This window comes from Chaetodon trifascialis, chromosome 14 (assembly GCF_039877785.1).
Source record: "Chaetodon trifascialis isolate fChaTrf1 chromosome 14, fChaTrf1.hap1, whole genome shotgun sequence".
NCBI classification, from domain to species: Eukaryota; Metazoa; Chordata; class Actinopteri; order Chaetodontiformes; family Chaetodontidae; genus Chaetodon; species Chaetodon trifascialis.
The window spans coordinates 707,269-732,341 of record NC_092069.1 but is presented as its reverse complement, the minus strand read 5'-3'; the positions used below and the strand labels follow the sequence as shown (position 1 = coordinate 732,341).

At 41.1% G+C, this 25,073-nt stretch overlaps 1 protein-coding gene across 1 annotated transcript in view; it reads left to right on the top strand.

Annotated features, from left to right (window-relative positions):
- Window positions 1-25,073, top strand: part of LOC139342278 (peroxidasin) — a 119,542-nt gene that overhangs the window by 61,870 nt on the left and 32,599 nt on the right. Inside the window, exons 13-15 of the mRNA XM_070979290.1 lie at window positions 9-165; window positions 3,238-3,346; window positions 7,265-7,422. Of these exons, the coding sequence (XP_070835391.1) occupies window positions 9-165; window positions 3,238-3,346; window positions 7,265-7,422 (424 nt within the window). The remainder of the gene's footprint in view (window positions 1-8; window positions 166-3,237; window positions 3,347-7,264; window positions 7,423-25,073) is intronic.

Genomic DNA, 25,073 nt, shown 5'->3' with positions numbered 1-25,073 from the left:
TCTCCCAGGATGGTGTACAGGTGACAGAAAGTGGAAAGTTCCATATCAGTCCTGAGGGTTATTTAGAGGTAAAGGATGTGGGCACAGCTGATGCCGGACGCTATGAGTGTGTTGCCCGCAACCCAATCGGCTACCAGGTTGCTGGCATGGTGCTCACTGTCGCAGGTAAGACACAGCTGATGCCATCAGCTCATAACCTGACACTTTCTGGTTTTTGCTTTCTGATTGAGGATCAGGTAGTGCACCATGTTAGTGAGTAAGGGATAAGCGTACATGTTCCTTATCAATGATGTAACAACTTTGGTCACATGAAAACCTTTGGTGAATGATGGTGTTTTGTCATTTGCAAAGAAGCATTATGAAAAGGAAAACGGGGTAATGGAGCTGGGCAGAGGGAATGAGAGGAAAGCATGGCTGGCAGGGATAGAGTTGAGGCTTGGAAAGTTGAAGACAGGCAGATGGATAAGCAGGAAGACGGGAGATGGGTGGTGATCATGAGACACAGAGAGATGCAGGTTAAGAGATTAAATCACTAGAATATGAGCAAGGATAGCATGGAAGCATGACCACCACAACAGTTGAAACTGGAAATGATCTGGAAAGGAGTGGCAGTCCATCCAGGGTTGATATATCAGCCAGGCTGATGACAACATTCGGAGTTTCCCAACTGAAAGCTCCAACTTCCGATCTCCAAACATTCCATGTGCACAATACGAAACATATTCACTTAAGACAGTCATATAAATTTAAGACTTAACATATTAAATATAGGCAAATAAACTTAACATTGTTTTTTAGGTGATGGTTTACACTTATCAATGTGTGCTTCTGTAAGTGCTGCCATTGTTGTGTGACGTCAGACAGTTGCTTCATCTTGAAGTCAGGGTAGATGGATTTGCCATGAGTTCCCGTTCAAGTTCATATAGGACATTTGACTTTGAATGGCATTCCATTGTACTTTCTGTAGGGTTAGGGTTAGGGTTAGGACATAGGGGAGGGGAGGACATAGTAAATTTTCAAGTTCCTAGTTGTCTGGAATAGGGATGTCCCAATCACGTTTTTTTGCCCCCAAGTCCAAGTCATTTGATTTTGAGTTGAGTCCCGATTCGATACTTCTATAAAACATTATGAAATGAACTAAGAGCAAAGAATATGAACCAGGATGTCCCTTATTTTTATTTTTTTATTTTTTACCAATGGCTCTTATATTAACATGCAACACTTGTGCACAATTGTGCATGCATGCAGTGCAGTGTCTTGTAAACTTCTATGAGGTAGCTTGAATTACAGTCTTTTCTTCTCATTAGGAATAGTGCAACATTAAGTAAGGGATAATTCCCGATGAGGTGTCCATTGTCAGAAATGATTGGACGACGCGGACGCGTTAACAGTCCAACGCGAAGCATCTGACGCGACTGAATGGACTTCACTTTCATTTCTGATAATGGACACCTCAAAGGGCATTATCCCGCTTATACCATGGTCACTTATGAAAGAAATAAATATTAAATCAATTATTAATACGTTAATGTTGTTTTTTTCCGTTAAAATCGTAAGTTTTTCCACAAGAAGCGGCTGAGTGGACTATTCAATATCTCTCGTTGTGATGCGTTGCCAAGGTAACCGGCTCTGGCCACAGAACCTGCAGCTCGGTCGGCCGCAGCTGTTATATTAGGCCTAATCAGTGGAGGGAAGTGAGATGATTGCTTAACGTTATGTTACGTGATACAAAGTATAATTTCAGAGGGCAAGTGCACCTCTTACCGCTTGTGTGTGTCATCTACTGTCTTGCTGTTGTGATAAACTGTGAACCAACGTATGTTAATGTTCCCACCTGTCGAGATCCCGATTTTGCATATCTCACAGTTTGCAACTGCATTGTTCTCGTCGTTCACTTTGAAATATTTTCACACAGCGGACATAGTAGCAGCATATCACGCGCCTCAGCTTCAAAACAAACTGCTGTGTGCTGCCGTGTTCCATACATGCGCTGTTCAGTGGCGTCTGTCACAGACACAGACCCGGCCTGTAAACGTTGGTAGTTAATAAATACTATTTTATTCTCATTTATTTTTAATCACTAGCCCATATATTGTAAATGTGATTAAAAATAACAATAAATATGTATATATATATTATTTATCCAATACCTGACCGGGACATAACGTCCGATCCGATCAAGTCTGCAGTGACGTGATCGGTCCCGATTTCCGATCACGTGATCGAATCGGGACAACCCTAGTCTGGAACACAAAATTAGGTTGTGTTCAAAATTGCATACTAGCATACTGCCTCGTACATATTCATATATACTGCATACTGCATGATTATGTATTCCATTACTAGCACACAGTTCACACTAAAGTATACGTAAGCAAGACAGTCACATGACTGTGTCTCTATCTCTCTCTCTCTCTCTCTCTCTCTCTCAAGTTTCTGCCTGTGAAAAGGAAGTTTTTCCTTGTCACTGTCACCAAGTGCTTGCTCATGGGGGGATTGCTTATTCTCTGTTGATTAGAGAGCATGTTCTTGACCTGCTCTATATGGAAAGTGCCATGAGACAACTTCTATTGTGATTTGGTGCTATACAAATATAATCGAATTGAACTGAACTGAACTGTAATATCAAGACATATAAAATGTGTGTGTTATATCAATATTCTGTTCAGTGTGTATTGCTGTCACAGTAGTTCAGAGAGTGAGAAGTCCTGTTTCTGTTTCTTTTTTGTTCAAATCAGTCAGTAATTTATTTGCACTCTGTGGCAATGCTCTCAGATTTCTGTCAGCACTTCCTGCTGATGTTTCTCAGGTCAAACAACAGCACTTTGTTGCTGATCCACAAACTGTATCAAGGTATAGTGTGCCAGAAATGTGTTCACTCCAACTTCAAGGAAGAAGCTGAAGTGCAGCACTTTAAAAGGCTCAGTTACTTGCAGTAGGTGGATATAAAGAACACCTTTGAACCTAGGTTCAAAACTGTTAATGTATGTCAGTGCATAAAATGTATTGGTTGTGTTGCATAAATAATTTAGAAAATTAATATTTAAATGAGCTTAATGAAACTTAGGAAAAAAGCCTCAACCACAAAATGAAAACGTGGAAAAGAAATTCTCTGTTGGTTATGTTGAGCAGGGTTATACACCCTATTGAAGTTCCAGGTCCAAACATATTAGTTTCTTTTAACCGAGGTGAACTTGGTTCTAAGCAGCCAGTCTGTCTGTCTCCATGTGGCAACAGTTCCTGCAGTCAGCAGAGAAGGGGACACCTTTGTGAGCACGTCCATAGAGCAGGCCATCCGTAATGTGGACAGTGCTATTGAGTCAACAAGGAGACGTCTCTTTGACGGGTAAGATATGTCAAAGTCAGGCAACACACAAACACACACGCAAACACACTCACTCACACACACACACACACACACACACACACACACACACACACACACACACACACACACACACACACACACACAGTTAACACAGTGATACTTAACGCTCAAGTCCCGTCAGTGATTCAGTCAAAAAGCCATGCTGTTAATTGCACATTATATGGCCCACATATGCAATGTTGAATGTATGTAAATCTTAGAAAAACAAATGTAGGGCAACTTAAAATTGTCCTCAATGTTTACATTTCACAGCACGCAGTGGTATTTCCCCATATTAGTGTAGTGTGTGTGTATATATATATATATGTGTGTGTGTGGAGACCAGCATGCACAACATCATGTTATGTTTATGTGGCAGCTATTTATTTAAGGGCATAGTTTACACAAAAACGTTGCCCCCAAGACACTGGATTCTGATTTGCAAATATACAATGTCTGCCATAGAGAAAAGGTTGTGTACAGCAAGTAATTTGAGCTTTTGATTAGTTTTGTATGGTGGCCAACAAAGGCAAATGTGTTGTAAAAGCCCAAAACATTTCCATTGGGAGAAACATGCTGCACCTTCAGAAACAATGCCAACACATACGAAAATTCAAATACAACAAAGAAAACATGCTATAAATGAAAAAACATGCTGAAAGCCAAAACAAATACAGAAAAAGCAACCACGCTGCAAATACAGAAACATTGTAAAGTAGAAAACACAAACACAAACCTAGAAAACAAATGCAAGAGAAAAAAAGCTGTATTTTAAACACAATGGAAGTGCTCCAGGCCTCGAGGGAGGACCCAGGAGCAAGCTCTTCCAGAAGTCAGAGTCTGTAGTACTCTAACGCTAGCTACAGAAATCTTTTGCTTTGTTATTAAATTGTTAGGCCAAATGTAAAAAAAAAAAAAAAAAAAAGAACCCGTAGCTTTTCATGTCTTGTCACCTTTTTACTCCACTCTTCTGCCTACATTAAAAAAAACTTTTTTTCCCCAAAACTTTTTCTTACAGGAATTATAATTTGCTCTCCATGAAACATACGTAAGACATCAAACAAGCAAGACCAAGCTTATGTTATTGTTCATATAGTTTTTAGGACTCAAAATACCAAGCTCAGAAGGAATGTTAACAGTTTAAATTTGACAATTTGAGACAATTCAACAGGTGAATCCAGAAGCGTCCGGGAAACGACAAGTCCAGTTTCTTCAGGTGAGAGCACACAGGCAGGGCACAGATGAAGACAGGTGTGGGATTTGCTCCTGAGCACAGACAGACAAAAAGGAGTCAGGAAGGCACGTAGCAGACATAAGTCAAAAGGTACTTAGGTATGACTAGGTTTTAGTTGAGGCTGCACGGTGGAGCAACAGGTAGTGCGCGTGCCTCACAGCAAGTCGGGCCTTTCTGTGTGAAGTTTGCATGTTCTTCCCGTGCATGCGTGGGTTTTCTCCGGGTACTCCGGCCTCCTCCCACAGACCAAAAACATGCTCATTAGGTTAATTGGTGACTAAATTGCCCCTAGGTGTGAGTGTGAGCGTGAATGGTTGTTTGTGTATATATGTTGCCCTGCGATCGGCTGGCGACCAGGGTGTACCCCGCCTCTCGCCCGTTGACAGCCGAGATAGGCTCCGGCCCCCCCGCGACCCCAAAAGGGATAAGCGGCATAGGAAATGGATGGATGGATAGGTCTTAGTTGTTACCATGCAGGTAGATTGATGATTTGACAAATACTGGCTGGAACCCAGATTCTTATGTACTGAGTAGGCGGAAGAGTCTGATTGCTAAATTGAGCACAGCTGCGCTCAGGAGGAGAGGCCATGCCCTGCATTAACACAGCCCAAACAAGACAGATGGGGAGAGACAGACAGGAGACAAAAGGGAAGGCAAAACACAGGAGCACAAAAGGGAAAACAAGGGAAGGAGACTGTAGACCTCCAGAGCTCACATGAACAAATAAAAGACATATCAAAACAGACCTACAGCCTTTCCCTGTTAGGATATCAGGACATCCAACATACCTTTACAAAGCTCTTGTATTTGCTTGTCAACACTGTGAATAAGCAATAGAGATAACCAGCATGAATTTGATATTTACCCATGATTATTATAACATTTATCATAACAGATATTTATTTTGGGAGGTCAAATGGTTTTAAGTTTTCTATTGTAATACTTGACCAATTATCTAAATCTTGGCAAAATGATTTTGTGACTTATATATATATACCCTTGTCAGCCACCGTAGGTTTGTGGCTGATTTATTTAACATTTAATATTTAACAACCACTAAGTCTACAACTTCATGCAGCTAAGTATATACTGTATATATAAAAAAAAAATATATATATATATATATTCACTGCTTGTTAACAGCTTTTCATTATCCTTACCAGGCAACCCCCTTTTCATTGGCACATCAACAATAATTTTTGCGATGATAAAGGAAATGACTGTCTTAATGTCTTTGTCAAGTGAAGTTTCCATGCACTTATGTCATCGTAAGAGATGTAGGTGGTTTCAGTATAGCTCAAAATGTTTCCATACTGTTGAATGATGGTGTTAGCAGTGTACTTGAAGAAGACAAATGCAGACACAAACACACAGTTGTAACCTAAACTGAAGTGATGGGATTTCCAGTTCTCTTTATGACAATCACAGATTAAGGTGCAGCCTCCATCTTGGCTGATGGCACTGGGGTCTTTGATTATGGTTTTGAATTAATAAAAAAAAACAAAAACAGATTGACATTGAGAATGAGAGCATATCAGGAGAAAAGCCATTAACACCTGTTAGTCTCATCATAACGGTTGCGTTGTTTTACACAGTTAGACCTTCAGTGTTGTTGATAGTAACAGCTGTTGAAGTCAAACAAAGTGTAACAGCCATTTTTTTCAAATGATCAAAACATAAGGTAAGGATTAAGTTAACAGTTTTTCCCACTTAAAAACAATAAACACACCTGATAAGTCTTTGCAACAGTTCCCCCATTTCAAGTATTGTGTGTGCTAATTATTCACAGGATTATAAAATGTATTACACTACACTATAAAATGTATTACACTACACTATGACGAGTTTATTATGGAATAGATATTCACGTTATTTTTCATAATTCTAATGTTCGACATGTATATTGTGTGTTTATTATAGAATATATGCAATTGGAGTGTATTGCGGCTGTACCAGATATCCAATGAAAAGCTATGCAACTTAACATATCTTTGCCAAAATTTCAGTTTTAAACATTTTTATTAGTAAGTTGCTTGCTAACTTGCTTAGACGTGTACCTTGTCATTTAAATTTGCTTGCAAAATTAGACTATTTTTGTTTTTTCATTTTGGACTGGGTTTTTTCACACTACGGATCTGGCATGTGACTTAATGGTCTCCCACACTTTGAAGTGTAACTCTGGCTGAGCGTTACAAGCTGCAGTTGAATATGTGTTTTAAAAGTTGCTTGAGGTGATAGTAAAGCAGTCCAATGATCTGAAAGCAGGAACAACACATAGTCATGCACATAAACTGAGTGGTTGGCTCATGGTGAGGAGATCTAATCCATGAGTGAAATGACAGAGATATTTGTGCATGTTCTGTTCTTATCCATCTCTCTGACCTGCTCAAGCTGCAGTGAAGACATTTTCTACAAGGGGTCAGAGAAAGCTTTGCTTGCATTTCCTGCCTTCGCCCCCCCCAAAAAGATTAACCAGAATGTCATTTTTAGCATGAAATTGTCTTTCTTCCACCCCCTCTTGAATCCCACACATTTTTCTACTGTTTCTCACACCTGTGTTTTCACTACGCATGACATCATATCCATTGTTCTCTCTCCTTCATCACTCTTTTGTTCTGTCTTATTTCCCTTACACTGTATCTCTCAATCCCTAATCCCTCCAGTCAGCCTCGCACCCCAGGAGAGTTGCTAGCTCTTTTCCGGTATCCACGTGACCCCTACACCGTGGAACAGGCGCGTGCCGGGGAGATCTTCGAGCAGACTCTTCTGCTCATCCAGAACCATGTCAACCAGGGTCTCATGGTTGACACCAACGGCACCGGTAAGGCTGATAACAAAATATACAGTGCTGGTCCAACCAGGGTGCCATACCTTTGTTACTTTGTACCTGATCATATTTTTCACTGTACTTACACATGTAGAAAAAAGGATGTAACTTTTATAGGATATTAATGAGAGACATCAGACCTGTTGTGTAAAATGTGGCTGTACACACTGACACATAAAGGACTGATGAAATTAAGCAAATTGCTAAAGATTCACAAAGCAACTACCGGGAAAGGTGAATCTTTCATGTTGGCATTTTACCTTTATTTGGAAGACAGGAGGCCTGGAGGGGGCGAGAAAGAGAGGGAGGTATGACACACAACAGCCAGAATTGAACATTTCAGTTCTGTTTCATACACGCTTCGCTTTCTAAGAGCTGTCACTAGCAGTCGTGAAGAATTTCTTTCCCACACTGTACTGTCCTCATGTACAGTATATAAAACCATCAGGATCTGAGCTATGCTCTATGAGTGTGGACAGGGCTCCACATCTGCAGCTTTCCCTATCTCCATCACAGTCAGTAGCTCTGCTGCAGCAGAAGCTTGCTGTGCATCATCAGGAAGGCAGCAGTTCTGAGGAGTATTTCAATGCTGACAGGACAACCCACACCTGCTCATGGTCTTTTAGGAAGGGACATTGAAGACCAGGAGTGTTTGCTTCTCTGACTGTTCGCACCAGTTTGCTGCTCAGATTGTTGCAGCTCAGAACAACATAGTGTTGTTGTCCTCAGCGGACAATGGCCACTAGGGCACTCGACACAAAGCTAACAGATAGTGAGTTTCCTAATGGCCAGTCCACAGACATAGACAAAACAGAAGCTCAACACACACACACACACACACACACACACACACACACACACACACACACACACACACACACACACACAGACACACACACACACACAGGTGTTCCCTCACATTTCTGAGTAATTAATCCTCACTTAAATGTGTATTACTGACCATAAAGAATTATCACCAACCAGAGAGAGACTGAGAGAGAGAGTGAAACAGACAGACGGAAATGCAATCACAGTAACAATGACAGTGTAATAGTGTAACACGGTTCTCCCCGAGTTCACCCGGGGTTTCCTCCTTAAATAACCCCTACTAAAAACATGCAAGAAGATCACCGCCTGACCAACAGTGACGAAGAGGGATGGGTCCCCGGGCACGGGCACCGGCATCGGCAGGCAGCTGGCAGCCCACCGCTCCTGGTCTGCCGCGGAGGAACGACGGACCGAGGACGGGTCAAACGCGGAAAAAATAATTTCACAAAAAAGCATGGCGTGTGTACAGTCTCCTCTTCCCTGTAGCATGTGTGTGCTGTGATTAATAAAGTACGAATCTTAATCTTAATCTTAATAATAGTAGTAGCAGTTGCAGTGGATAGCAGTGGATGTCAGGCAGGGCCGTGGTAGGAGACGTACCTGTAACCCACAATCCAGATTCAGTCACTATGTAGGGAACCTGCGAGATGACAAAGCACTTACAAAGCAGACTGTGGCGAAGAAGATACATTAGTAACACGTCGTGGTAGGACATGAAAGCATGCAGGTGGAGAGGGAGAGAAGAACGGAGGAGTTCGGTGTATCTTTGGAGGTCCCCCGACAGTCTAATGCTATAGCAGCGTAACTAGGGGCTGGTCCACGACAAGCCTGAGCCAGCCCTAACTATAAGCTTTATCAAACAGGAAAGTTTTAAGCCTACTCTTAAATGTAGAGACAGTGTCTGCCTTCCGGACAAAGACTGGAAGATGGTTCCACAGGAGAGGAGCTTGATAGCTAAATTATCTGGCTCCTGTTCTGCTTTTGGAAACTTTAGGAACCATAAGTAGGCCTGCATTCCATCTGCAGACCATTTATGGCTCTGTAAGTAACGACGAGCAGTGTTTCCCCTACCATTGTACAGGCCTGGCGGCCGCCAGGCCGACAGGGTCCCCCGCCAAGCCAAAAAAACTAAAAATAAAAATCAATATGCCAAAAATAAGCCACCTATCCATTCATTCATACATCAATAATCATTTACATTTAGGAGCGCCTCTGTGCAGCGCAACGTGAGTCAGCCTGCTTCGTTGCCTAGTAAAGATGCGAGTACCGCTGCTAAGAGTGCGGACATATTTTATGGGATGTTTAAGGTTTGTAGCTAGCCAACTATGGCGCCGCCAAAGAAAAGAAAAATTATCCTGGGCCACAGACAACTTTCCCCTACGTTTACACATAGCAGGGTATTTTGGAAAATTTTGGGGGATATTTTGGCCCCTCCCTTTTTAAAAATAACATTGTGCACACAACATCGTTTTCAAAAATGTTGTTTACATGAATCCCGGATAAACAGGCATCATCACTATGCCAAACCTATGGGCACGAGAGTAAACATAGGTTGCTCACATGACGTTAAGTATTCAGTCGCATGTTGTGACATTTTGGAACCTAAAACGCCGTTTAACCCTGTTTTCAGAAATCTCCACTTTGGCCGGAGTTTTTAAAAATCGTTTTCCGTGGAAAAAAAACTCTGTTTGCGTGTAAACAAGAGGCCAAACCGCATGAAAACATATGCGTATTCCCTAAGTGTAAACGGGGTCTTAATATAAAGAAGAAGGAAAATAGATGAAGGGAGAGTAACCGAGGCAACTCTAAAAAAAATGACAGGTGCAGGTGAGACGGAAGAAAGGGGGGCAGATTGCAGATTGCTTGAGGACCATTACTGCTGCTGACACCTGTCCGACGGGTGACCCCGCTCTGACTGCTGGCTGCTATCTGACGGGTGACCGCGGGCCGAGTCCGACTGGTAACCCAGTCAAAAAAAAATTAAAAAATACAGCTACACAGAACATCTGGCTGGGATCCCGAACGGCTTAATAACCATACAGCCCTTGGTTGTACCACACTCCCCATGGTAAAATTCCAATTTGTTGTTTAGCTTATGTTTTTGTTCTGATTGAGCTTCTTTTTTTTTGGTAAGCAATAATGATGAAAATAACACAGGCATAGGCTAGTTTTCCTCTAGAACTACGAAGGGGTCATTTTCCCCCCAGGCATTGTCAAATGAATGTAACTCTGTTATAATAAAACTAATTAAAAACTTAATAAAAAACATGTTTAATGTTTGTTAAATGTTAAAATTATTTATAACTGATAGAATCTCAATTATGTGTAGGAAATTCCCCTACCACAAAGCCTTGGTGAAGTTCTTCTCTAAACCGAGAAAAATCAAGTGCAGCACAGAACCATGCACACTCTGCGGTTGAAGTGCCAATGTGTAATCAAGCATGTTCCATTTGTATGCAATAAATACACCTTATTAAGTCACCCTCTCCTTGTGATCTTTAATACAGTCTTGGTGAACAAAAGTTTAAATGCAAATATAATAATTGCAGAATTGCAGACTGCTGCTGTCCATCCCACGCGTCTCGTCTGTTTAGGGTTTTTTCATTGGATGCCATCAGGCCTGAAAAAAATTCTAGGGGAAACACTGGAGGAGGATTTTAAATTTTATTTGTTCTAAACTTTACAGGGAGCCAGTGCAGAGCGGCATCTATCTGAGAAATATGATCTCTATTCCTCGTTTTTATCAGAACACATGCAGCGTTTTGGAGCAATTGGTGAATATTCAGCAACGAATTTGGGCAGCCTGATAGTAAGGAATAGCAATAATCCAACCTAGAACTTACGAATGCTTGGACTAGTGTTTCTGCATCATTTTGAGACAGGATTTTTGCAATATTACGTAGGTGAAAAAAAGGCAGTCCTTGAAATTTGTTTTACATGAGACTGAAAGGACATGTCCTGATCAAAGATAACTCCCAGATTCTTTACAGTGGTGCTGGAGGCCAGCGCAATGCCATCCATAACTGCTATGTCATCAGAAAGTGAGTTTCTAAGATGTTTAGGGCCTAGTACTTTAACTTCAGTTTTGTCTGAGTTTACCATCAGAAAATTGCAGGTCATCCAGGTCTTTATATCCTGAAGACGCAATTGCAGTCTAGTTAACTGATTGGTTTCTTTTGGCTTCATTGATAAATATAGCTGGGTATCATCTTCATAGTAATGAAAATTTATTGAGTGCTTCCTGATAATGTTCCCTAAAGGAAGCCTATATAAGGTGAATAGAATTGGTCTAAGCATAGAACCCTGCGGAACTCCATAGCTGACTTTAGTGAGCACAGAGGAGTCGTCATTAATGTGTACAAACTCTGAGAGATCTGAAAAGTAGGATTTAAACCAGCTTAGCACAGTTCCCTTCATGCCAATGAAGTGTTCCTGTTTCTGCAATAGGATACCATGGTCAATGGTGTCAAATGCAGCACTAAGATCTAATAAGACTAGTACAGAGACAAATCCTTTGTCTGGTGCAGTTAGAAGGTCATTTGTAACTTTTTTTTTTTTTTGATCAAAGTCTTTTTATTAGTATTTTCCAATTTTTCATTTAAATGCAAAACAATACAAAAAAACACAAGATAAACAGACATAACATAAACCCTTCCCCAAGATGCTAGACCAATTTAGAATACATATACCCATAGCCAGATTTAAAAAAAATAAATAAATAAAAATAAAAGTAAAAAAATTAAGCATTGAGAGAGAAATATGACATGTGTTCCACAGCATTTCACAGGGTCACATAATTACTGTACACAGTTACATTAATTATTCAGTAAAGTTGGCAGCAGCCACATCTCCAACGAAAGTCATAAAGGGTTGCCAAGTAGAGTAGAATTTTCCAACAGATCCTCGAGTGGTATACCTAATTTTTTCTAAATGGATATGATACATGACCTCTCTAATCCAATGTCCATATGCGGGGGGTTGAGAGTCTTTCCATTTAGAAAGCATAAGCCTCCTGGCCAGCAAAGAACAGAATGCAATCATATTTATATTACACTTACTGAGAGAGATATCCACTGGGGTCACACCAAATAATGAAATTAGAGGGGATGGGTGCACCGTTTTCCCACATATTTTAGAGAAGGCCTCAAAAATAGATCGCCAAAAACCATACAGCCTTGGACAAGTCCAAATCATATGCAACAATGTAGCTGGAAATTGTTTACATCGGTCACAAGTTGTGTCCAAATCTGGTTTGAATTTAGATAATCTTTCCTTGGACCAATGGAGACGATGTACGATTTTAAATTGTACCACAGCATGTCTCAGGCATACAGAGGAGGAATAGATCCTCTGAATAATCTTTTGCCAGACCAGCTCTGAAATAGGTTCCTCCAAATCTGTTTCCCATGTATGCTTAATAGACTCTAGAGTAGTCGCTTGATGTGAATTGATCAGTTTATAAATCTTGCTGATAATTTGTTTGGAGACTATAAAACATTTAAAGATTGAGTCTAGGAGTGATTTGGGAGGGCATAAAGGGAAACAGTCTGAGTTAGATGCAACAAAGCATCTGACTTGTAGATATCTGAAAAAATCTGACTTGTGAATACCAAATTTTTGTGACATCTGTTCAAAGGAAGCAAATTTACCTTCTATGTAGAGATCGTATAGTGACTTAATTCCAATTTGTGACCAGGAGTCAAAGGCATTATCGATTATCGAAGGGGTAAACATGTGGTTTTTCGTCACTGGAGCAGCAAACAATAGTTCTGTCATGTTAAGAGATCATCTAAACTGATTTCAGATCTTCAATGTATGAATAACAGTTATATTGGATGTAAAATTAGAAATGGGCTTATTTAAAGGTAATTTTGAGCATAACAATGCTGCAGGCGAAGTATGTTCAATTGAAGCCTTCTCTAGTATCAACCAGCTGAGGTTATTAGCATCACTCCTCATCCAATACATCAGTGTCCTTATATTAGCAGCCCAGTAGTAATATCTGAAGTTTGGGAGCGACATGCCTCCCAATGTACGAGGCATCTGTAGCACATTTTTACCTATCCTTGGTTGCTTCTTATTCCATATAAAGGCTGATATCTGACTATCTAAATTGAAAAAAAAAGATTTTGTTAAAAACATAGGAAGATTCTGAAATAAATAGAGAAATCTGGGAAGCACATTCATTCTAATTGAATTTATCCTCCCTCCCAGGGAGAGAGGTAGGGCATCCCAGCGATCTAAATCTTGTTTGAGGCTCGATAGCAAAGGTTGATAATTGGCCTTGTAGAGATCCTTGTAATTACGTGTTACCCATACACCTAAGTATCTAAATTTTTTAGGGCTAATTTTAAAGGGACTTTGCCCAATATCTGTCCCCTCTGTGGAATTAATGGGCATCAACTCACTTTTCTGGAGATTGACCTTATAGCCAGATATACTTCCAAATTTTGCAAGTAAGATCAGTAATTCTGGAATACTAGAGAGGGGGTCCGAGGTAAACAACAACAAATCATCCGCATATAGCGACACTTTATGTTCTGAACCTGCCCGCTGAATCCCCTTGATCATGGAGCTCTGTCTTAAAGCTATTGCCAGTGGTTCAATTGAGATCGCAAAGAGGAGTAGTGATAGAGGGCACCCCTGTCTTGTACCTCGTTGCAAGTTAAAAAATCTAGATATATTGTTATTAGTACGAACTGCAGCCATTGGAGAAGTATATAAAATTTTTATCCAAGAAATGAATTTCGGACCAAATTTAAATGCCTCCAACGTCTGAAAAAGGTAGTCCCATTCAACACGGTCAAACGCTTTTTCAGCATCAAGCGAAAGTATCACCTCGCTGTTGCTGTAGGTAGGTGGAAATGGACCATACAAAATATTAAATAGGCGCCTCATGTTAAAAAAGGAATGACGGTCCTTTATAAAGCCCGTATGATCAGGGGAGATGATGGTTGAAACTACTTTCTCAAGGCGTCGAGATAATATTTTTGCTAGAATTTTTGCATCTGTATTAAGGAGGGAGACAGGGCGATATGAGCTGCAGTTGAGAGGGTCTTTGTCCTTTTTAAGCAACAATGAAATAACTGCTTCACACATGGAGGAGGGTAAGGATCTTGTGAGAAGAGATTCTTCAAATACTGATAATAATAGAGGGGAGAGCTGGTTATCAAATTTTTTTAAGAATTCTGTTGGAAAGCCATCTGGCCCTGGGGATTTGCCACTTTGCATGTCTCTAATCGCTGAAACTACCTCCATGACTGAGAGATCCCTTTCCAATTCAGTAACTAATTCAGAATTTACAGATGGTATGTTCAGGGTCTTAAAGAATTCTCCAATGTCAGATGAATCAGTGGTTAAATCAGAAGTGTACAATAGCTGATAGAACTTGCTAAAACAGGAATTAATATCTTTACTATCAGTACGTCTTATACCCTGATCGTCATGTATTGCTGGAATTATTTGACTAGCAGATTTTTGGCGCAGCTGATGTGCAAGCAGTCGCCCGGCCTTTTCCCCATGTTCATAATGGCCATGTTTTGTCTTGGAAATAATATATTCAGCCTGTTGAGTAGTCAAGTTGTTAAACTCTGTTTGTAGGGTAATGCGATTTTTAATTAAATCTGCTGAGGGGGAGTGGCTGTATAACCTGTCTAGCTCTAATATTTCATTGGTTAACTGTTTAAGGCGATCAGTATTTGTCTTCTTTTTGTTTGCACAATATGAAATAATCTGACCCCTTAGGTATGCCTTTAATGACTCCCAGACAGTAGAGACCAACATTCCTGGAGTTTGATTGACCTCAAGAAAGAAACTGATTTCGGATGATATAAAGTTTACAAACTCCTCCTCTGAGAGAAGGAGAGCGTTAAATCGCCATGGGCGATAGATGGATTGTGTGTCAGGGGTGAGTGTTTTCATAGTCAGAGGCGCATGATCTGAGATAACTATGGCCTCGTAGTCACATTCTAGTATAGAGTGTAAAATTCTCTTGTCAAGAAAAAAACAATCAATACGCGAATATGTTTTATGAACTGGGGAGAAGAAGGAATAGGCCCTTGAGGTAGGGTTACGGAAACGCCACACATCAGCTACACCATAAGATTCAAGAAACAGCTTAATAGATTGGGCAGAATTGGTCAGGGGTGTTCTCCCGAGGGTACTCCGATCAAGAGGTGAGAGTACACAGTTTATATCTCCTCCAATTATAAGATTATGTGTTGACATGTTTGGTAGAAGAGAAAAAAAATCATTAAAAAACATAGGATTGTCCCAATTTGGTGCATAAATACAGGCGAGTATGACTGGAAGTGTGTGTAATTCCCCAACCACAATAACATATCGTCCAGCTGAGTCAATCTGGACATTAGACACTGTAAATTGCACTGTGTTACTAATCAAAATAGCCACCCCTCTTGCCTTGGACTGAAAATTGGATTGAAACACTTGGCCTGCCCATCTCCTGATGAGATACAGGTTATCGACTGAGCGTATATGTGTCTCCTGTAAAAATGCAATGTCTGTGTTAAGTCGTTTTAAATGTGTAAATACTTTTTTAAATTTCCTAGGATGATTCAGGGATTTTACATTCCAGCTCACACATTTAACTGGGTGACCACCATATCTGCTGATATTACTCATGCTGGCCATACTACATACATCCTAATTTTGTTCTTTGTATGAAACCCATGTATACTGAAGCAGAGTAAAAAAAAATAGTATCAATGCAAAAGTCTGGCAGAGTAAACCCAACAAACAAACAAACAGGTCCAGCATCTATAACCACCCCATCACCTACTTGAACATGGTGATAACAGTCACTTCCAAATAAAAATCCACACATGTAGTGCTTGTTATGGGGGAATATAGCTCAAGCTACCCAGGCTTCCGCCCAGCCTCACAAATAAAGAAAGTAAATAGATAAAATTAAATGAGTGCTAATAAAGTGAAATAAAGAAGTAAGTTAAGAAAATAGAAAAATAAAACGACAAACAGCACTCTGGGACGTATACAGCATTAAAACGTCGTCTCCGTGGAAAAAAGTTACTGGTGTAAAGAAAATTATGCCGGGCTTTGCATTACTTTAAAGAGTTCAGTCTTACGGTTAATTTCCAGTGTCCGTGGGTGGAATAATGTTCATCTTCACATAGGCCATCGCTTTTTCAGGGTCGGTAAACTGCTTGTCAGCTCCCTCGTACGTGATTCGGAGCCGAGCCGGGAACAATAATCCAAATCGGACTCCCTGCCGGTCGCGCAGCAGCTTCCTCACCTCCGTGAAAGCCGCCCGGGCTTTAGCCACGCTTGCAGTGTAGTCAGGAAAGATAGTGATCGGATCCCCGTTGTAGCGAAGTGAGCCCCGAGTGCGTGCACGGCGCAGCACCTCTGCACACTCCTGGTAGTAATGTAGTTTGGCGATAATGACGCGGGGCCTACCGCCGGGTTTAGCCGGTCCCAGGCTCCGGTGTGAGCGGTCGATCAGCGGCTCCTTCTCGAGCTGTAGCACCTCCATTAGCAGTTTAGCAACCGAAGCAGTAGAGCTCGAACCGGCCGTTTCGGGGACGCCAAGGATCCTTACATTACACCTCCTCATTCGCCCCTCCATATTCTCACATTGCTCCTTCAGTCCTGTTACTTCTGCCTTCCAATCCCTCACTGCATTTTGCAAAGTGACCACCTCATCCGACCAGGATGTAACTTTAAGCAGTGCTGTCTCTGTGCTATGATGCACTCTAAATCCTGACTGCAAATCCTCAAATACACGATTGTTGTGTAGAAAGTCGCACAGCTGATAAGCAACTGCTTTCTCAAGAGTTTTTGACAGAAAGGGAAGGCTGGATATCGGTCTATAGATTGATCAGTCTAATAAGGAAGAGTCAATTAAATGTAAAACTTCCTTAAGCAGCTTAGTTGGGATGGGGTCTAGAATACAGGTTGATGATTTTGATGATAAAATTATTGAAATTAGTTGGTAAAGGTCAACAGGTGAAAAACAGTTTAAAACTGCAACAGGTTTAATAACAGTTTCTACGGTTTCTGTGTTTGAAGACAAAACAGTACCTGTTGACAGCAGGGGCTGATGAACTCTGTCTCTAATAGTAAGAATTTTATCATTAAAGAAGCTCATGAAGTCATTACTGTTCAGAGCTAAAGGAATACATGGTTTAACAGAATTATGACTCTGTCAGCCTGGCTACAGTGCTGAAGAGAAACCTGGGATTATTCTTATTTTCCTCTGTTAGTGCAGAGTAATGGGCTGCTTTAGCACTGCGTAGGGCTTTCCTGTATGTTTTAAGACTGTCTTGCAGTCTACACCTTTCCTTTCTACTTTTCGACACCACTGTTTCCCCATTCTCCTCTTAATTCCTACATACTATACATACAAACCCATACATGACACCAGTAATGTGTATAAAGTGAGAGAATGTGGGGAGCTTGTATCAGGTGGTACCCTTGAAGACCAGGAGTCTCACCTAACCCTTATTGTGGTTGACCACACACACTTAACACTTGCTCTCATGCACAACCATAACATCACATTGCAACAACATCACAGATACACACACATTTATATGCTGCATATTGGAGCTTTCACTGAGGAGCTCTTGCATGTCAAAGCGAGTCAGGGCAGGTTAGTGAATTTCTACTATGTATGCCCTCAAGAAAGGAGGTTCTTTCCACTCTCTCAGCCAGCAGCAGTAAATGTGTGAATTAATTCTGTCTATGTACAGGTGCTGGTCATAAAATTAGAATATCATGGAAAAGTTGATTTTTTTTCAGTAATTCCATTCAAAAAGTGAAACTTGTATAATGTATACATTCATTTCACACAGACCGACATATTTCAAGTATTTACTTGTTTTAATATTGATGATTATACCTGACAACTAATGAAAACCCTAATTGAATATCTCAGAAAATTTGAATATTGTGGAAAAGTCAATATTGAAGCTATCTGGTGCCACACTCTAATCAGCTAATTAACTCAAAACACCTGCAAAGGCCTTTAAATGGTCTCTCAGTCTAGTTCTGTAAGCTACACAATCATGGGGAAGACTGCTGACCTGACAGTTGTCCAAAAGACGATCATTGACACCTTGCACAAGGAGGGCAAGTCCCAAAAGGTCAAGCTAAAGAGACTGGATGTTCACAGAGCTCTGTGTCCAAGCACATTAGTAGAAAGGCAAAGGGAAGGAAAAGATGTTGTAGAAAAAAGTGTACAAGCAATAGGGATAACCGCACCCTGGAGAGGATAGTGAGACAAAACCCATTCAAAACTGCGGGGGAGATTCACAAAGAGTGGACTGCAGCTGGAGTCAGTGCTTCAAGAACCACCACTCACAGACGTATGCAAGACATGGGTTTCAGCTGTTGCATTCCTTGTGTCAAGCCACTCTTGAACAAGAGACAGTGTCAGAAGCGTCTCACCTGGGCTAAAGACAAAAAGGACTGGACTGCTGCTGAGTGGTCCAAAGTCATGTTCTCGGATGAAAGTAAATTTTGCATGTCCTTTGGTAATCAAGGTCCCAGAGTCTGGAGAAAGAGAGGAGAGGCACAGAATCCACGTTGCCTGAGGTCGACTGTTCTACAGTCAGTGATGGTTTGGGGTGCCATGTCATCTGCTGGTGTTGGTCCACTGTGTTTCCTTAGGTCCAAGGTCAATGCAGCTGTCTATCAGGAAGTTTTGGAGCACTTCCTGCTTCCTGCTGCTGACCAACTTTATGGAGATGCAGATTTCATTCTTCAATAGGACTTGGCACCTGCTCACAGTGCCAAAGCTACCAGTACCTGGTTTAAAGACCATGGTATCCCTGTACTTGATTGGCCAGCAAACTCCCCTGACCGTAACCCCATAGAAAATCTATGGGGTATTGTGAAGAGGAAGATGCGAGATGCCAGACTCAACAACGCAGAAGAGCTGAAGGCCACCATCAAAGCAACCTGGGCTCTCATAACACCTGAGCAGTGCTGCAGTGCTGCAGTAATTCAGGCAAAAGGAGCCCCAACTAAGTATTAAGTGCTGTACATGCTCATACTTTTCATGTTTATACTTTTCAGTTGGACAACATTTTTAGAAATCCTTTTTTTGTATCAGTCTTAAGTGATATTCTAGTTTTCTGAGATACTGAAATTTGGACTTTCATTAGTTGTTAGTTTAAAATCATCAAAATTAAAGAACTAAACATTTGAAATATATCAGTCTGTGTGTAATGAATGAATATTCAATTCAATTCAATTCAATTTTATTTGTATAGCGCCAAATCACAACAGAAGTTGTCTCAGGACACTTTCCATATAGAGCTGGTACAGACCAAGCTCTTTTATCTACAAAGAAACCAACAATTCCCCCATGAGCAAGCACTTGGCGACAGTGGCGAGGAAAAACTTCCTTTTAACAGGCAGAAACCTCAAGCAGAACCAGACTCTGGGTGGGCGGCCATCTGCCTCGACCGGTTGGGTGAGAGAGGAAGAGCAAGAGAGGGAGAGTGAGACAGACAGACAGACAGACAGACAGACAGACAGACAGACAGACAGAAAAGCAGTCAGAGAGAGAGACAGAGACAGAGACAGAGAGACAGACACGCAGTCACAGTAACAGTGACAGTGGATGTAATAATAGCAGTAGCAGTTGCAGTGGATGTCAGGCAGGGCCAAGGCAGGAGATGCAGCTGAAATCCACAATCCAGATTCAGCCACTGTCCATGGGAACCTGCAAGACGACAAAGCACAGAGACTCCGGGGAAGGAGCTAAGTTAGTAACACGCCGTGGTAGGACATGAGAGCGTGCGGATGGAGAGGGACAGAAGGACGGAGGAGCTCGGTGTATCTTTGGATGTCCCCCGACAGTCTAATCCTATAGCAGCATAACTAGGGGCTGGTCCAGGACAAGCCTGAGCCAGCCCTAACTATAAGCTTTATCAAAAAGGAAAGTTTTAAGCCTACTCTTAAATGTAGAGACAGTGTCTGCCTCCCGGACAAAGACTGGAAGATGGTTCCACAGGAGAGGAGCTTGATAGCTAAATGCTCTGACTCCTGTTCTGCTTTTTGAGACTTTAGGAACCGTAAGTAGACCTGCATTCTGGGAACGCAGTGTTCGAGTAGGGCAATAAGGTACTATGAGCTCTTTAAGATAAGAAGGTGCCTGGCCATTTATGGCTTTGTAAGTAAGGAGGAGAATTTTAAACTCTATTCTAAACTTTACAGGGAGCCAGTGCAAAGTGGCGAGTATTGGAGAAATATGATCTCGCTTCCTGGTTTTTGTCAGAACACGTGCTGCAGCGTTCTGGAGCAACTGGAGAATATTCAGCAACGAATTTGGGCAGCCTGATAGTAAAGAATTGCAATAATCCAGCCTGGAAGTTACGAATGCATGGACTAGTTTTTCTGCATCATTTTGAGATAAAATATGCCTGATTTTTGCAATATTACGTAGGTGAAAAAAGGCAGTCCTTGAAATTTGTTTTACATGGGAGTGAAAGGACATGTCTTGGTCAAAGATAACTCCCAGATTCTTTACAGTGGTGCTGGAGGCCAGCGCAATGCCATCCATAACTGCTATGTCATCAGAAAGTGACTTTCTAAGATGTTTAGGGCCTACTACTATAACTTCAGTTTTGTCCGAGTTTAGCATCAGAAAATTGCAGGTCATCCAGGTCTTTATGTCATATAATATACAAGTTTCACTTTTTGAATGGAATTACTGAAATAAATCAACTTTCCCATGATATTCTAATTTTATGACCAGCACCTGTATGTATAATATTTTATACATGTATGTGAATCATATTATCAGACACAAAGTTACTGTTCAGTACTATTTATTTAAGTACCAGAGAGCACATGTGTGCCCCCCCCCAAAAAAAAAATATTCACTGTGATGTTTAGACTACAGGCAGTTACCAGCAACTTTTAATAAGAAGGAATGTTTTTACATGTTACAGACGGAGGGCCAGAAGTAAAAACTGCAATGGATGAGATAAAGAAAAGTTCTTACTGGGCTAGTTTAGATGAAATTACGAGAAGGGTATAAACAAAAAATCATGTTAGATGTGACCCTTACTTCATGACGAGGAGCAATTTTCCAACTGAACTGAAAGTTTTGCCTGCTGTTGAGGCAGTAGATATAACTAACTACTTTGTCATTCAAATGTCGTTCTACTCTAGAAACCAAAAGAAAGCATACAAAGGTATGGAGACATGCAACTTTCGTGTCAGCGGTTGGGTCCACAACCTTGGAACCAAAGTGCAACATTCTTTATGTTCATCTGTCTTATGTGAAACTGTAAACGCCTGTTAAACAAGTTAGAGTTCCGGCTCTGTGGAAAACTTCCTGTGTGGTTCCAGTCACCAAGACTGCACATCCCAGGGACCCCAACCACTTCAGGCCAGTAGCCTTAACCTCCCACGTGATGAAGACCTTGGAGAGGATTATACCGACTGGATTTCTCCAACGCATTCATCACAATCCAACCATCACTATTCAGGGGGAAGCTGGAAAGAGCTCGTGTAGACTGCCACCTGGCTGCATGGACCATCAACTACCTCACCGACAGACCACAGTATATAAGGCTTCGCAACTGTGTGTCCAATGTTGTTTGCAGCACAGGGAGCTCCACAGGGGACAGTGCTCTCCCCTTTCCTCTTCACCCTCTACACATTGGACTGCCATTGTTCGATGCGTATCACAGGGGACCTAATTAGAATAAAGGGAGGTTACAACCAACTTCGTCGACTGGTGTGGACTGAACCACCTGCACAAGAACAGCAGCAAGACGAAGGAGATGGTGATTGATTTCTGAAGGAAGATATCACAGACTACACCGGTGAACATCCAGAGCTTGGACATTGAAATTGTGGGCGATTACAAATACCTAAGTGTTTACCTCAACAACAAACTGGGGCCCGTTGCACAAAACTAGGATAAGGGATTAAGCCGGGATATGTTGGTTATCCTGGCTCAACTTATCCAAAAGCACAAAAGCAAGATAGCGGAAAGTGGGATATGTCATGGGATAAGTTACCATGGAGATTTATTCTGTGGAGCTAGCCTGCTCCAGTCCAGGCTAAGTTCCAGGATCTATTTAATCTCATCCCTTATCTCAGTCAGCAGTCATCACAAATGGAAACCAATAGTCATTCCACTGACCACTACACATTGTTATCACATTCAACTAGATCCGCGGTCATTATTTAAACATTGACACAAAACATAAGCATCATTAATTTCAATTTTAATTAATTTCAATCATTGTAGATAAATGATTTTAGATGTGTTGCAATCATCAGATAGACAGTTTCCCATAGGCTATATATAAAATACACATCCAATATAAATATAAATACACATCAAAGAGTAACATGATGTTCCTTTATTGAATAAGGATAAATCAAAGCATCAGTTCCTTTCCAAACTGAAGTCACACAGTGACTCTACAATTTAGAAAGCGCATGTCTACACACTGAAAATAAATGCAGGACAAATCCGTACACAACAAATGGACAGACAAATGAATGGATGCAGAAGCCTGCAAGCTTGTGTACAGCACAAACATAAGAGGCCAAATCAATCTAACTTGATAAGATAAGATCAACTTTATTTATCCCAAAGAGAAATTATGTAAGAGATAATGCCCGACGAGGTGTCCATTATCAGAAATGAATGTACGCTGCGGAGGCGTGAACCGTCCAACGCGAAGCTCCGCTTATACCACTTACAAAAAAAAGAAATATTAAATCAATTATTAATACGTTAATGTTGCTTTCTGCCGTTAAAATCATAAGTTTTTCCACAAGAAGTGGACTATTTAATATCTATCGTTGTGACACGTTGCCAAGGTAACCGGCTCTGGCCACAGAACCTGCAGCTCGGTCGGCCGCAGCTGTTATATTAGGCCTAATCAGTGGAGGGAAGTGAGATGATTGCTTAACGTTGTTACTTGATACAAAGTATCATTTCAGAGGGCACGTGCACCTCTTACTGCTTGTGTGTGTCCAGAGGATGATGCGCAATTTTGCTTCAAAGAATCAAAGTCCACAGATAGTTTCCTAAATCATTTTTCGAAATATTATTTACCATTCACTCTGTATCAAGCGAGTAAGTAAGTAAGGTAAGCAAGACAGTTTCTGTTACCAACTAGCGTTTGAGCCAGCGCAATAATTTAGAACAATCAGGCTATTTGACCGGAACTTTTTTATAGGTGTCCTACAACACTTTTTAACAGACACCCTGCAGCCAATCAGAAACGAGTATTCATCCAGACCATGGTATAACAAGGAGTTATACAGTCTGATGGAGTTACATTTACACAATTTCACTTACAATTTCAACTGATCCATAATCCGAGTACAACTATGTTTTCGGAGATGTTAATCAACTCTTTGGATTGTAATTGTGATGTTTCAGCGGAGCTGTGAGTGGGTATTTGTGCGCTACTTACGCATTCAGGCAGTCTGCAATACTTTGCCACGCTTTCTCTCATTGTTTTATAACTGTGGCGGTGTTGCCTTTCTTTTTAATTTGGTCCTTCACCTCCTCGTAAGCCTCCATGAGGACTTCTTCCTCCGACAGGGGAAAGAATGCTGCTCTAGTTTCTAGTGAATCTGTGATCGATGGCAGGGTCTATTTGAGGATGCCGTGTGCACATACTTATCCAGGATAGGTTTCACCTGGCTTATTGAATCCGTGTCTGCTCATCCTGGCTTGGTCTTTGTGCAACCGATTAAGCCTGGACGCTCATGTTTTGGATTGGTTGAACTCGGCTCAGTCACTTATCCTGGATGTCTTAATCTTAGTTTTGTGCAACGGGCCCCTGGACTGGACAAATAACACAGATGTCCTGTACAGGAGGTGCCAAAGTCGTCTGCACCCGCTAAGAAGACTGAGGTCCTTTGGAGTGAGTAGGACACTGTTAAAAACATTTTATGACTCTGCGGTGGCATATGCAGTTTTCTGTGTAGTTATCAGCTGGGGCTGTGGAAGCTCTGAGAGGGACAGGAAAAGACTTAAACTGATCAGGAGAGCTGGGTCTGTCCTTGACTGCCCTCTAGACACCATCAAGAAAGCTGGTGAGAGGAGGATGTTAGCCAAGCTGACATCAATCATGGGCAACCCATCCCATATCCTGTATACTTTTTTTATTTTGATCTCTTTATGCCACTGTGCTTGTAGTACTTGCTGGCTCTAACGACTAAATTTCCCCAGTGTGGGATCAATAAAGTCTAATTTTGTATTGTCTTGGTTGTATGGCTTGTAGCCATTACTTTAAAACTATCACCACAGATGCAAAACAGTAGCTAATGTCAAACCATTTCCACCATTCTCTGACTCTGCTCCTCCCAACCACAGGCAGTTAACAAGCCATTTTTTTCCGTCAATTTCTTACATTCTACACACTTAAGAACAACAACTTTTAGTACTCTATAAAAGCTCTTCGTAGTTTATTTGTTTGGTGGCAACCATAAATGACACAGAGTTAAGTTAAAAGAGTGTGTTGTAATGCTTCCTATGCAGAAAATCACTTCATCCTCCCTCCATTTGCAGTTTGCACCACAACAAAAGAGTGGCAAGTCATGTCTTAGCAAACAACTTATATATGAGTTGACATCATGAATCAATGAATCAATCATGAATCAATGAATCAAGTATTTCATAGGGGAGAGGAACATATATAATGCGGTTCCATCTGTCTGTTTGTCACTGTTAACAGAGACTACAGTCTGCAGTGTAGTTCATATACTTCAGTGATAAACCATGGAATTGTAGAGTAACATTAGGCTTCATGATAGAAGAAAGCATTTATATATCAGTGGTTTTTAGTAAA